This window comes from Mustela erminea, chromosome 3 (genome assembly GCF_009829155.1).
Source record: "Mustela erminea isolate mMusErm1 chromosome 3, mMusErm1.Pri, whole genome shotgun sequence".
NCBI lineage: Eukaryota > Metazoa > Chordata > Mammalia > Carnivora > Mustelidae > Mustela > Mustela erminea.
The window spans coordinates 67,466,294-67,480,222 of record NC_045616.1 but is presented as its reverse complement, the minus strand read 5'-3'; the positions used below and the strand labels follow the sequence as shown (position 1 = coordinate 67,480,222).

At 38.9% G+C, this 13,929-nt stretch overlaps 1 protein-coding gene across 4 annotated transcripts in view; it reads left to right on the top strand.

The window, feature by feature from the left end:
- The first annotated feature begins 2,406 nt into the window (after positions 1 to 2,406).
- Positions 2,407 to 13,929, top strand: part of CDK7 (cyclin dependent kinase 7) — a 37,888-nt gene continuing 26,365 nt past the window's right edge. For 2 of the 4 annotated variants that reach the window (XM_032336063.1, XM_032336062.1), the window contains exons 1-5: positions 2,407 to 2,571; positions 2,925 to 2,984; positions 8,883 to 8,916; positions 9,837 to 9,904; positions 11,510 to 11,578. In XM_032336063.1, coding sequence (XP_032191954.1) covers positions 2,506 to 2,571; positions 2,925 to 2,984; positions 8,883 to 8,916; positions 9,837 to 9,904; positions 11,510 to 11,578 — 297 coding nt within the window. In that variant the 5' untranslated portion in view covers positions 2,407 to 2,505. Of the gene's footprint in view, positions 2,572 to 2,924; positions 2,985 to 8,882; positions 8,917 to 9,836; positions 9,905 to 11,509; positions 11,579 to 13,929 lie in introns of those variants that run through there. The other 2 variants (XM_032336065.1, XM_032336064.1) reach the window with 2 other exon arrangements.

Here is a 13,929-nt window from a genome sequence, read left to right as displayed (position 1 = left end):
GCAGAAGGAGCATGCCTTTTATGATCTACTTGGAGCATGCCTTTTATGATCTACTTAAAAGTTAGATGAACTCAATTCTGACATATTCTACAGGTCACACAGAACAGTCTGTTTCACTGTGGAAATAAACTACATAAGTGCATTGATACCAGAAGGAAAGATTTCATTGGGGCCATCTTGAAAGCTGGCTGTTGCTAATACCTGCAAGTGCTATGTAAACTGGATAATGCTTTACAGATGCTGAATGGCATTTTATACATACAGTGACCTACTGAACCGTGACTTTTACCTAAATAACTCCCTTTTTTACTGTACTTAAAATGTCCCCACATAGGAATTTACTTAGCAGCATAGTATAATGCAGTGATTATCAATTCATATGCCGTGATACACTTTAGAACTTCTAGCCTCACAAGTGTACCATGACATTTAGCTCACTATTTAGCTTATTCCTGCTACAAGTAAAGTTAGTTTACTGTTAAAGTGATAACTTTTGGAAGCAACTTTGACCTGAGTTCTATGATACCATGTATCATTAGGTATATCTTGACACAAGAGATAAATGGTAAAAGGATGGCGTTTTGTGTAGTCTATGATAATTTTGCCTATGAATGTAACAACTCAGTAAAAACCCAGTGACAAAGAGCTGGAAGGTGACCAGTAATAGTTATGTGATAGCTAAGGAACAGAACTGGCAGACAGTTTTCTAAGGGTTTTGAAAATGTAAAACATTTCAGCCTTGCAGCAACCCAATGGGCAGTCCTATTACAAATGAGGAAACTAGGAATAAAAACGTTAAATATTTTGGGGCGCCTGGGTGGCTCAGTGGGTTAAGCCGCTGCCTTTGGCCCAGGTCATGATCTCAGGGTCCTGGGATCGAGTCCCGCATCGGGCTCTCTGCTCAGCAGGGAGCCTGCTTCCTTCTCTCTCTCTCTCTCTGCCTGCCTCTCAGTGTACTTGTAATTTCTCTCTGTCAAATAAATAAATAAAATCTTTTAAAAAAAAAAGTTAAATATTTTGCCCAAGTAATAAATCTGGTGACTGAATACTTGTGAGGCTAGTATTCAAAAGCAAGTAGTCTAGATCTAGAGCAAGAATTCAATCCTTACTCTGTTATTACCTTGACTAAACTATGAACCTTAGTATTCTGATGCCTTCTTCACAAATGAAGCAAATGAATATTGTTATCTCTTAGAAACATAAAATGCTTAAGCTCAAAACTTTAGAATTACCAGTTTTTTCCTCCATAACCCATATGCAGTCTGTCAGCAAATCCTATTGGCTAGAAGCCAAGTCTTACATAACTATCTAGATAACTGCAACAATTCTTTCACTGGCCTTCCTTTTTTTGCTCTCTAAATCTATGTTGTGGTCTCTAAAAACAGCCATAGTGAACTTTCTAAAACATTAAGTCAGATCATACCACTTTGCTGAAAACTACAGTGGCATATATGTATATATGATTTTTTTTTTTGCAGTGGCTTTTCAGTGATGTCTTTTAACACTTTTAAACTGAAGTCCTACCTTAACCCCTTTCCCTACTTTATAATCGCTGTAGCACTTAATACTATGTATCATAACGTATTTTATTTCTTTCCGTTGGAAAGCATGGATCTTTGTCTTTTTCCCTGCCGATTTCTCAGTCTGCAACAGAGCCAGGCACATAGTAAGTGCTCAATATACATTCGATAAGTAAGTGAGTTATGTGTGTAACGTGTTAATATGCATGAAAACTGATGATCCTCAAAGTTGAGTACTGCTCAAAATTAACACTTAATTGAGCACTTACAATGTCTTAACTTTCTGGGTGTTTTATTTAGTCATCACAACCAGTTATGATGTAGCTTATTATTACCATTTTATAGAGTAGAAAACTGACGGCCAGAATTCTGTTCCACGGCACGGAATTCTTCAGTTGACTTGGATTTTGTTTCCCGGGGAGTCCTTCAACAAAGAACTGAATTGAGAAAGCGTTTTGACCAGCCCTGAAGAACTGGGCTCTCTTCTAAGTAACCGGCGATTGCGACGCTTAAGCGTCCATAGCAACCATCGCGACTGACGCCCTTGACCGAGAACCAGACAGCGAGATCAGGGATAAGGTCAAGTCTTCCACACTCACACACACCTATTAAATCCCGAACTCAGAACATTATATCAGAACGCTGACCTGTCCCCCGTACTGAAGGGAATACCTATGTTAAAACGGTAACAGGGTGACATAGTCAACCGCGAAAACACACCGCTTCCGGCACCAACAGACTACGGCGTGACAGGGCGGGGACGGCGCAGAAAAGCAACGAACCCTGCCCCGCGCAGCTTCCGTAGGGCGGGCTCTAGCCGGACTTACTCGGCAGCGCCCAAGCCCAAACCGGAAGTGGGGCGGAGCTAATAAAGCGCCGGCTCTCACTCAACGGAAGTGGCTGTTGGAGGTACTTAGGTAGCTTTAAATTCCTGGTGTCGCGGAAGCTTGCCCTTTTCAGTTGGAGCCGAGTTTTCGTGCGACGAATGGCGGTGGACGTGAAGTCGCGAGCAAAGCGTTATGAGAAACTGGACTTCCTCGGGGAGGGACAGGTGAGGCTCTCGGGTGGGATTCGCAGGGCTCTGAACGGAGAACGCCAGGCCGCCTCACACCCTCACAGATTTTCTGGTGGGGTCAAGAGGACTGACCTGGCTACTCCTTTTTGGACGAGACTGCCCAGACGCACCTGCTGCCCCCGTGTTTACCCTGGAGGGCAGCCCCTACGCGGCTCTGTCCTTTCTGAAGGATAGACTGGAATGGGAAGTGGCCTGCCTCACCGCGTTCCACGCCGCCGCGAATCCGCTCCAAGAACCCCGAGGTCTTTGCTTCTCCAGATCTGAAGAAGTAAAAAGGCAAACACAAAAAAGCTCCCACAAGCTTAGATTATTTCTGTTTTTCTCTCTAGTTTGCCACGGTTTACAAGGCCAGAGACAAGAACACCAACCAAATTGTCGCCATTAAGAAAGTGAGTTACTGTCTTATTTTTCCTTCAGTCTCTGAAGATATCTGTATGTATGAGCTGATGCCTGGGCTCTGTACGACACTTGGCCGTGCTCTGCTAATGAGATATTTATGTCATTTTCAGAGAAAACGGAGTTTATTAATGTCTTGTGTTCTAGGATGGAACTCGGGTTGAATTAGTTTTGTTGTTGATGTTCCATTAATTGGAATAGAAATGAGGAGGAAGCTATATATTATGTTTGCTTTATAACTTTAGACGTAGGCAAGGGGAGCAAGTACCCATCTGCTGGTTCCTCAGAGCTGTTTAATGCCGTGATCTTCCCAGGTCACGGTTTCTGCCACACCGCATCCGTCATGTGTATCATCTGCATTTTCTGTGTACAGATTTTCCTTGAAAGGCTTTCATGAGCATTAACATTGATGTGCCTTTTAAAAAAGTAACTTTTTTACTTGCATTCATTCAAGAAACTTGGGTCGTATGTAGCTAATTTTTTACATGTCAGGCATCTTCACTTACGTTCTTTTCATTTAGCCCTCCATATAGGCATATGAAGTAGGGAAAATATCCTGATTTTACATTTGAGATACCTGAGACTAAGAGAGATTGAGTAGTTGTCAAAATGACACAGATACTAATGGCTAAAACTAGCATTTAAATTCAGGTGTTTTGCTGCCGGGTTGCTTGTTCTTTCCTGTGCTGCTGAAGTCAGTAATCCTCTCAGAGGTTTTTGTCAGACCTCAAGGTCTCTTGGTGGGGTAGGTGACCTCCACCTCCTCCTTCTATTTATTTATTTATTTATAAAAGATTTTATTTATTTATTTATTTATTTGTCAGAGAAAGGGGGACAGAGAGCGCACACAGGGAAGCAGCAGGCAGCGGGGCAAGCAGGCTTTTCCAGGAGCAGGGAGCACCACGTGGGGATCCATTCTAGGACTCTGGGATAAATACCTGAATTGAAGGCAGAGGCGTAACCTAGTGAGCCACCCAGGTGTCCTTACCTCCTTATTGTTCCTGTTGCCATTTGAATCTGTTTTCTTCTTCAAAATTCCTAACTCGTTTGAAGCCTCAATTTAGACATTATCTAGTCTTTCTGCTATAAAGTTTTACACTTATTTACTAACACGTTTAATTTTACAAAAAATGAATTTTCTGTATTTTTTTTCACCTATTGTATCTTGGAATTTTAAATTGTGTTTAGAGGGATAGGGTGCCTGGATGGCTCAGTGGGTTAAGCGTCTGCCTTCCACTTGGGTCATTGTCTCAGGGTCCTGGGATCAAGCCTTACATCTGGTTCCCCGCTCAGTAGAGAGCCTGCTTCCCCCTCTCTCTCTGCCTGCTACTCTGCCTACTAGTGGTCTCTTTGTCGAATAAAATCTTTAAAATTTAAAAAAAAGCACGTTTAGAGGTAAGTGGAATATTTAATTTCTTTTGAAATTTATAAAAAATAAATTATCATTGATGTCTACCTCATCTTTTTAAAAAGATCATACTCAATTTGTGATTCCCCATTTATTTAACCAATCCTCTATTGGTGGCTTTTGAGATTATTTCTCTCTCAGTGCCTGGCTGGCTGCCCATCCACCCCCACATATGTAAATATTCTTTTACAGTTTGTCTTTCTGAATCAACATTAATTATTTTTTATTTTTTATTTTTTTAAAGATTTTATTTATTTATTTGACAGAGAGAGATCACAAGTAGACAGAGAGAGAGGAGGAAGCAGGGTCCCCGCTGAGCAGAGAGCCTGATGCAGGGCTCCATCCCACCACCCTGGGATCCTGATGTGAGCCCAAGGCAGAGGTTTTAACCCACTGAGCCACCCAGGCGTCCTCAACATTATTTTTTTTTAAAGATTTTATTTATTTATTTGACAGAGAGATCACAAGTAGGCAGAGCAGCAGGCAGAGAAGGGGGAAGCATGCTCCCTGCTGAGCAGAGAGCCCATTGTGGGGCTCCATCCCAGGACCCTGCCATCATGACCAGAGCTGAAGGCAGAGGTTTAACCCACTGAGCCACCTAGGTGCCCCCTGAATCAGCATGATTGCTGAAATCTTCTACATGCATACATGTAGATATGGTTTATTTCTGATCATTGGTGATTAGATTCCATCGTATAATTACACTTAAATTTGTCTGTCAAAATCTTGTTGATGTACACTTAGGCTATTTTGTTGTTGTTTTTTAAAGATTTTATTTATTTGACAGAGATCACAAGTAGGCAGAGAGAGAGAGAGAAGAGGAAGCAGGCTCCCTGCAGAGCAGACAGCCCGATGTGGGGCTCGATCCCAGGACCCTGGGATCATGACCTGAGCTGAAGGCAGCGGCTTAACTCACTGAGCTAATCAGGCGCCCTATTTTGTTGTTATTTTTTTATGTTTTCCCTTAGTATAGTCCTACAGAGATGCCTATTCATGTCAGTTTCTTTAGAGAATATATCCATATTTGAAACCATCTGTGAATTATTGCTGTTTTAGGGCACGTAACAGCATCACCCTCACCACATATTGTCACATTGCTCTTCAAAGTGGTTGGACGAGTTTAACCTCCCTCCACATTCTTACCATGTTTGTATTGTCAGATTTTACAACATTTTTCAATTACCTGGGTCAAAATTGGTATATGATTGTTTCAATTAATATTCCTCTGAATACCAGTTAGATTGATCATCTTTTCTTAGATTTATTGGCTTTTTAGATTTTTTTTTTTTTCTAGCAGTTTTTCTGTTAGGGTGCTTAAATTTTTTTCTTCCTGTGGATTAGTGGAATTCTTTATTATATTCTGAACATTAATCGTCAGAAATTTGCAGTGCAGGTATCCTCTCCTAGTCTTTGGCTAGACTTTGTTTATATATGGTGTCTTCTGGGGCACAGAAATTTATAGTTCTGTTCTGGTTGAGTTTATCCATTTTTTTTTTTTCCTTTATGGGTTTCCTTTTTATGTGCTTGCCTATGTCCAGGTTATTAAGGGTTCTATTTTCTAAAAATTTTAAAGCATTGCTGCTCACATTTAGGTCTTTATTTTATCTGGAATTAATTTTTCTATTTTGTGTAGTAGGGTGATCCAGTATTTTTTTCCTTGCTGTCCCAGCATTATGGATCGTCTGTCCTTTTCCTGGTGGGTTGTAACGCCAAGTTTTGCCTTTAGTTGTAATCTGAGTTCCAGTATATACTTGGATCCATTTCGGGACACACTATTTTTTTTTCCATTAGTTTATTTTTTTTTTCCATCCCTGCTCAGATGCTATAGTGTATTTAATTACTACTGTCTTTCAAAACTCTTGAAATCTGATAAGTTAAGCATACCTGTTTTTCTTCAAAATTATCTTGGCTACTTTATCTGCCACTTGGGAAATTTCAAACAATCAAGAGAATTCTATATGAACTAGGTATTACATACTGCTATGGCATTATTATTAATTTTGTTAAGAATGAAAATGGCAGGGCACCTGGGTGGCTCAGTTGGTTAAGCAACTGCCTTCGGCTCAGGTCATGATCCCAGAGTCCCAGGATTGAGACCTGCATGGGGCTCTCAGCTCCACAGGGAGTCTGCTTCTCCCCTCTCATGCTATCTCTCACTGTCTCTCTCACAAATAAATTAAAAAAAAAAAAAATTAAAAATAAAGGTGTGGGCACCTGGGTGGCTCAGTGGGTTAAGCCTCTGCCTTCGGCTCAGGTCATGATCTCAGGGTCCTGGGATCGAGGCCCGCACTAAAAGTATATGCACCTCTATGAAAACATCGGGCTCTCTACTCAGCAGGGAGCCTGCTTCCCCCCTCCCTCTGCTTGCCTCTCTGCGTACTTGTGCTCTCTTTCTCTGTGTCAAATAAATAAAATCTTTAAAAAAAAAAAGTATGAGGATGGCATATTGAATATGTAAGAAAATGTCCATGTTTTAGAGATGCCTACTTAAGTACATGGGGATGAAATGACATGAAATCTGAGGTTTGTTTTATTCAGCAGAAAGGGGAGGATGAATAATGAAGATGAATAATGAATAATGAAGTGTGGTGAAATATTGATAGTTGTTTAATCTGGGTAATGAAGTAGATGGCTTCCTGAAACCAATGTATTTTTATTGTGTTTACAAAATGTAAAAATTTTTTAAATTGTTCTTAGATCCTTTTCCATGTAAAGTTTAGAATCAGTTTGTCAGTGTTCTTTAAAAAATGCTGTTGAGCTTTAGATTTGATTGCATTGAACTTAAAGAAAATTGACGTATATATGATTTCTGAGTCCTGCTATCCATGAGTGTGTTTATTTTGGTCTCATTTTAAGCATGTTTTTATATCATTTTATTACTTAGTTTTGGAAAGCTTTGCACATCTTTTGTTAAATTTATTGCTGAGTGCCTTATATTTTTTAGTGCTATAGTATTTTACCTTTAAGTAAAAAGTTGTGTTTGTAGTATACAGTTGGAAGATATATTTATATATTTACATCTTTTAATCTATTTTTATCATTACCAAGATTCTTATTTTTAAAATTTTATTTCTAGCATACCTAACATGATGTGTTACATTGGTTTCAGGTGTACAATACAGTAATTCAGCAAGTCTATATATTAGTGCTCATCATGATGTGTAGTCTTTTTTTTTTTTTTTTAAAGATTTTATTTATTTATTTGACAGAGAGAGATGACAAGCAGGCAGAGAGGCAGGCAGAGAGAGAGGAGGAAGCAGGCTTCCTGCTGAGCAGAGAGCCCGACTTGGGGATAGATCCCAGGACCCTGGGACCATGACCCGAGCCGAAGACAGTGGCTTAACCCACTGAGCCACCCAGGCGTCCCCATGATGTGTAGTCTTAATCCTCTTCAGCTATTTCCCCCAGCCTCCCCCAGCCTCCCCTCTGATAGCCACCTGTTCTCTCTAGTTAACTGTTTCTTGGTTGTCTCTTTTTTCTTTGTTAGTTTGTTTTGTTTCTTAATTTCCACATATGAATGAATCATAGGGTATTGTCTTTCCCTTATTTCACTTAATGTTATACCCTCTAGATCCATCCATGTTGTCGCAAATGGCAAGATTTCGTTCTTTTTTGTGGCTGAGTAATATTCTATTTTAATATTCTGTTTGCTTTTTTAATAATGCTGCAGTATACATAGAGGGGCATATAGCTTTTAAATTAGTGTTTTTGTATTCTTTGGGTAAATACTCAGTAGGGGAATTACTGGATCATATGGTAATTATCTTTTTAGTTTTTTGAGGAACCTCCGTACCGTTTTCCACAGTGGGTGCACCATTTTGCATTTAGCTGGGGGATATTTTTAAAGGTAGAATAGCTGTGTTTTTCCAGAAGTAATTGTTTTGGGCTTTTTTTTTTTTTTAATTACATGTAGTCATTGTATAAAGCAGTGAGTAGGAGACTGGTGTAAGCCTAAACCTATTAATGCAATTTTTTTGCTTTGTTATGTATATTAATGGTAACAACAGTTTAACCATTTTTTGTATCCATCATAATTTGTAATTTTTCTTCTTGGGAAAATGTGTTCCCTAAGAACATGTTATTGGGCATATTAAACATGTTATTTTATGTTTGTATGTCATATATTTCCTCCCAAGTAGGCCAACTTGAAGTGATTTTTGTTGTTGTTTATTAGTCAGTATGCCCTCAGTAACTTTTCCACATTTAATCTTGCAGAGATAAAGGAGGCATTTATTTTCTTAATTCCATTACTTGAATGTAACTCAAAAACTTAAGGGGCAAGGCATGATAGGTACTTGGTCCTTTCTTATATTGTTAATTTTGCCTTTCAGATTCATGATTTCCCACTCGCTTCTTGCTTACTGGCCACATATAAGTTGCTACATATTCTTGTTGTGGCTAAGTTTTTGAAGTATTTATATGTTATGCACTAAGTCTAAATAATACATTTTTAATGTGTTTGGGTTTCCCCCCCCCCCACCAGATTAAACTTGGACATAGATCAGAAGCTAAAGATGGTGAGTACTCAATATAATCTGACAGAACAGGAAAAGTTTTTATTCTCACTAAGGAAGTTAGCAACGTATCTGTTTTGAGCGGTTTAGATAGGGTTATTGCAGGGTGCTAGAAGAGTAAACTTAGCATGGAGAATCAGGATAGAGACAGGACGTTTGTGATACCCACCATTTGGATGTTAAGAGTCACATAACCAAGTCATCTGAGTAAATGTAAGGCAACAAGGTTATCAGTGACTTGTCTTGCTGTCTTCATCATTCTTTAAGGTATTGTTGCAAGCACTCTTTTTTTAAATTTTCTCTGAACTGATTACTTTGAAAATTCAGGATACAACCTCAATGAAGTATGGAAAGCTCACACTGAAATAGACGAATGGAAGAAAACATGTTTTTACCTTTCCTCCATAGCTTTGTGTGCTAGCATGTTAAGTCTTATTTAGTCATCAAGAACTAGTTTTTATGAAAAGGACCCATCTTCTATTTAACAGATAGTACCAGATATTATTTTTAATTTTGAGTTCTATCCTTTGTATTGGGAATGATAATAGTCTTACCACTATTTTGCTGTTAGCATCAAGAATCTGTTCCTAATATTCATAATGCAAGAAAGAGGAAGCTGTTGACTTATTTATTGCTTTAATGTTACACACTGTCATATTGTTATTCCAGCAGTCTTCTCAAGGGATCTGCTACAAAGTGAATACTTTTTTTTTCACCATTTATCATAGTGATTTTAAGCTATTTTAAAAATAAAGTAATATAAAATAAAACCAGATGTCAAAAAAACTGTCAAAATGGCCCTTATTTTTCTGTAGGATATTCACTGCTATTTCCTGAAAGACTAACCAATCCCAAAAAATAACGTTTTTAAGATTTGAGATATCAGAGTTATTTTTCACATTTTGCTTTGCCTTTTCATATAGGTATAAATAGAACAGCCTTAAGAGAAATAAAATTATTACAGGAGCTAAGTCATCCAAATATAATTGGTGTGAGTATGATCTAAATTGTTTCTGGGATTTGGGACCCTGTCATTTCTGAATGTGGTAGTTGTTGACTGAAGGCTCAGCAAGATGAATTGCTTTAGGTGAACCTTGTAAAAAAGCTTAAAAATTTAACAGGCTAATAGATATTTTCTGTTCTAATTGATTCTATAGGCAGTGTCTTTGTTTTTTTTAAAAAGTTTTTTAAGTTTCTATTTCTTTTTTTTTTTTTTTAAGATTTTATTTATTTATTTGACAGAGAAAGATCACAAGTAGGCAGAGAGAGAGGAGGAAGCAGGCTTCCCGCTGAGCAGAGTGCCCGATGTGGGGCTCAATCCCAGGATCCTGGGATCATGACCAGAGCCAAGGGCAGAGGCTTTAACCCACTGAGCCACCCAGGCGCCCCTAAGATTTTATTTCTTTATTTTGACAGCATGAGAGAGAGCGAGAGAGCACGTGCCATACTCAAAGCGTGAGCACAGATGGGGAGGGGCAGAGGCAGAGGGAGAAGCCGACTCCCCTCTAAGCCGGGAACTCCATCCCAGGAGCCAAAGGTAGACACTTAACTGACTGAGCCACCTAGGCGTCTCTAGGCATTGTCTTTAAAACTCTGCAACTGATGGAATAAGTTTAACATGGGCATATGGCCTAATTTTGTGAAAAATCATTTTGAAGCCTCGAGAGCCCTAGCATGTATAAGACCTTGAGTAAACTCCCCTATAACTCGGTGCCATAACTCCACCTCCGAGGGTTGTAGTAAGACTAGTTCATTGATTGAATGCTTGTGAAGTACCTGGAAATAGAGCCTGGCATAGAGGGTGCATATAAGGAATGATAGCTACCACTTCTATTTATAGGATTTTCTTAAATATTGAGCACAAAATTGCAGACTGAGGTGAAGTTTTCATTAATTTATTTCTTAATTATAACCCTCAAAATTTTGGAGGAAAACTTAAGTATTTAGTGACTTTTTAAGGGTGGCTCAGTTGGTTAAGCAGCTGCCTTCGGCTCAGGTCATGGTCCCAGCGTCCTGGGATCGAGTCCCACATCGGGCTCCTTGCTCCGCAGGGAGCCTGCTTCTCCCTCTGACTCTGCCTGCCTCTCTGTCTGCCTGTGCTCGCTCTCGCTCGCGGTTTCTCTGACAAATAAATAAATCTTTAAAAAAAAAAAAAAAAAAAAAAAAAAATACTAAGGTTTAGGCACAACTACTTGCTCAGTTGGTTAGGTGTCTGTCTTTGGCTAAGGTCACGATCTTTGAGTCCTGGGATTGAGCCCAGCATTAGGCTCCTGGCTTAGCGAGGAGTCAGCTTCTCTCTCTCCCTCCGCCCCTCCCCCTGCTTGTGCATGCTCTCTATCTCTTTCTTTCTCAAATAAATAAGATCTTTTAAAAAATACAAAGTTTAGTATTTTTGTGCCTCAAATTACTAATTCCTAGCAATATAAAGGATAAATGTCAAATTTAATAAGATAATTCGGATTTAGTTGGGAATTGTCAACAGTCCAGATACTTGTTTAAATTTTAAGAATTACTTTAGTTGGTATAATCTTTTCAAATATTTTATGGGAAATCACATTTTTATTTACTTATTTATTTTTTTAATTTTGCTTTGCAGCTCCTTGATGCTTTTGGACATAAATCTAATATTAGTCTTGTCTTTGATTTTATGGAAACTGATCTAGAGGTAAGATTAAGATTCCTAGAGAACTTTCTTTTCTCTTTTTATCAGAAGAGATCCTAAATGCTTATTTCCTTTTTTCTTCTGAGTCATTTAGCCATATTCCCAGTGTTATATACAGAGATTGGGATTTCAGAGCATTTCTGTCTACCAAGTTCCTTGTACCTTATTGACATTACTTTTAGAGAAATGAATATTAGGCCTTTTGAGAATTTAGAGTTCCTTTTCCATATTATCACAGAATAGCCTCCTTTTGAAACCCCCATTTTTTTTTTTTAAAGAATTTATTTATTTATTTGAGAGAGAGAGAAATCACAAGTAGATGGAGAGGCAGGCAGAAAGAGAGAGAGGGAAGCAGGTTCCCTGCTGAGCAGAGAGCCCGATGCGGGACTCGATCTCAGGACCCTTAGATCATGACCTGAGCCGAAGGCAGCAGCTTAACCCACTGAGCCACCCAGGTGCCCTGAAACCCAAATTTTTTATTTTACTTTTGAGAATATAAGATCTTGGGTTTTTCCTTAATACTAACTGAATCTCAGAAACTGACAATCCAGGAACACCTGGGTGGCTCAGTAAGTTAAGCCTCTACCTTCAATTCAGGTCATGGTCTCAGGGTCCTGGGATCGAGCCCTGCATTGGGCTCTGCTCAGCAGGGAGCCTTCTTCCCCCTCTCTCTCTGCCTGCCTCTCTGCCTCCTTACGATTTCTCTTTCTGTCAAATAAGATCTTTAAAAAACAAAACAAAATAAAAAAACTGACAATCCAGGGATGTTGAACAACTAAAATTCTCATACACTGCTGATGAGAATACAAAAAACAGTTAAATACACAGCTAAAGAATGATCTGGCAATACCACTGCTAGATATTTGTCTAAGAGACACCAAAATATGTCTACACAGAAATCATTTGGTACACAGATTTCCAGCTTTATTCATTATTGCCGAAACTGGAAACAATCCAAATACCTTTTCTAGTGAATATATAAACAAACTGTGGTATAGCTGTAAAATGGAATGCTGTTTGGGGATAAAAAGTAATGAACTGTTCATACGTATAAAGTATAGAGGAATCTCAGTGTATTATGCTAAATGAAAGAACTCAAGTTCAAAATGCTATATATTGCATAATTCCACTTATATGATATTCTGGAAAAGGCAAAACTAAAGAAACAAATCAGGTCAGTGGTGGCCAGGGTTGGGAGTAGAGGAAAGTATTAGGTATAGAGGGGCCTGAGGCAATTAGGGTAGGGGTGGGATTTAAAGGACTTTATCTTGATTTTGATAGTGGTTACATAACTGGATGTCTTTGTTAAACACATGGAACTATGCACTGAAAAGGGCATATTTTGCCTAACTCTGACTTCTTTTTTTTTCTTTCTTTTTCTTTTTTCTTTTCTTTCTTTTTTTTTTTTTTTGTAAATGGGATTATTCTCTTAATTTCTCTTACTGTTACTTTATTATTAGTATTTAGAAATGCTACAGATTTCTGCATATTGATTTTGGATCTTGCAACTTTACTGAATTCAGTGATCAGTTCTAGTAGTTTTTTTGTGGAATATTTAGGTTTTTCTATATATAGTATGCCATCTGTAAATAGTGTAAGTTTTACTTCTTGCCAATTTGGATACCTTTTTTTTAAAAGATTTTATTTATTTGACAGAGAGAGAGAAGACACCAGCAGGGTGGGGCAGAGCAGCAGGCAAAGGGAGAGGGAAGAAGCAGGCTCTCTGCAAAGCAGGGAGCCTGATGCAGGACTCGATCCTAGAATCCTGGGGTCATGACCTGAGCCGCCTGCCATCTGAGCCACCCAGGTGGCCCAGGTACCTTTTATCTAAATCTGATTTCTAAAAAAAGAAAATGGGAACTTTTAGCTAATATAACTTACAAATGTAGGAATAAACTGGCTTTAAGCACAGTTCTCAAATAATGCCATGGAAAACTCAGTCTTGCACTTTAGCTCGACTCTGTTTTCTTCTTTGTGGCCTTTCTTCATGCGCTTAATTTCTCAGAGTAGTGACTCAGGCACCTCAGGTTTATATCCTTAAGAGCTGCTTTGTTCCCTTAGTTTCTAACAGAAGTAGTTGGCCTGTTGGATTAGCTTGGCTTAGATCACATGTCCATCCCTAAACCAGTCTTTTGGACAGCAGGCTTCATTGTGGTGGTTGGCTACGCATGGGTCATGTATCTACCTCTAGAGGACACTGGTAGTGGTCAGTTCTTTTTTAACCAGGTGATACCGCAAAGGAATGCTGAATGCTGTTATCAGAAGGGGCTATACATCCTGGGGCAAGCAAAACAACAAATGTTCACTGTGTTAATGCCTTTTAAACAAAGAAGTAGGAAAGAATGCACCAGCAG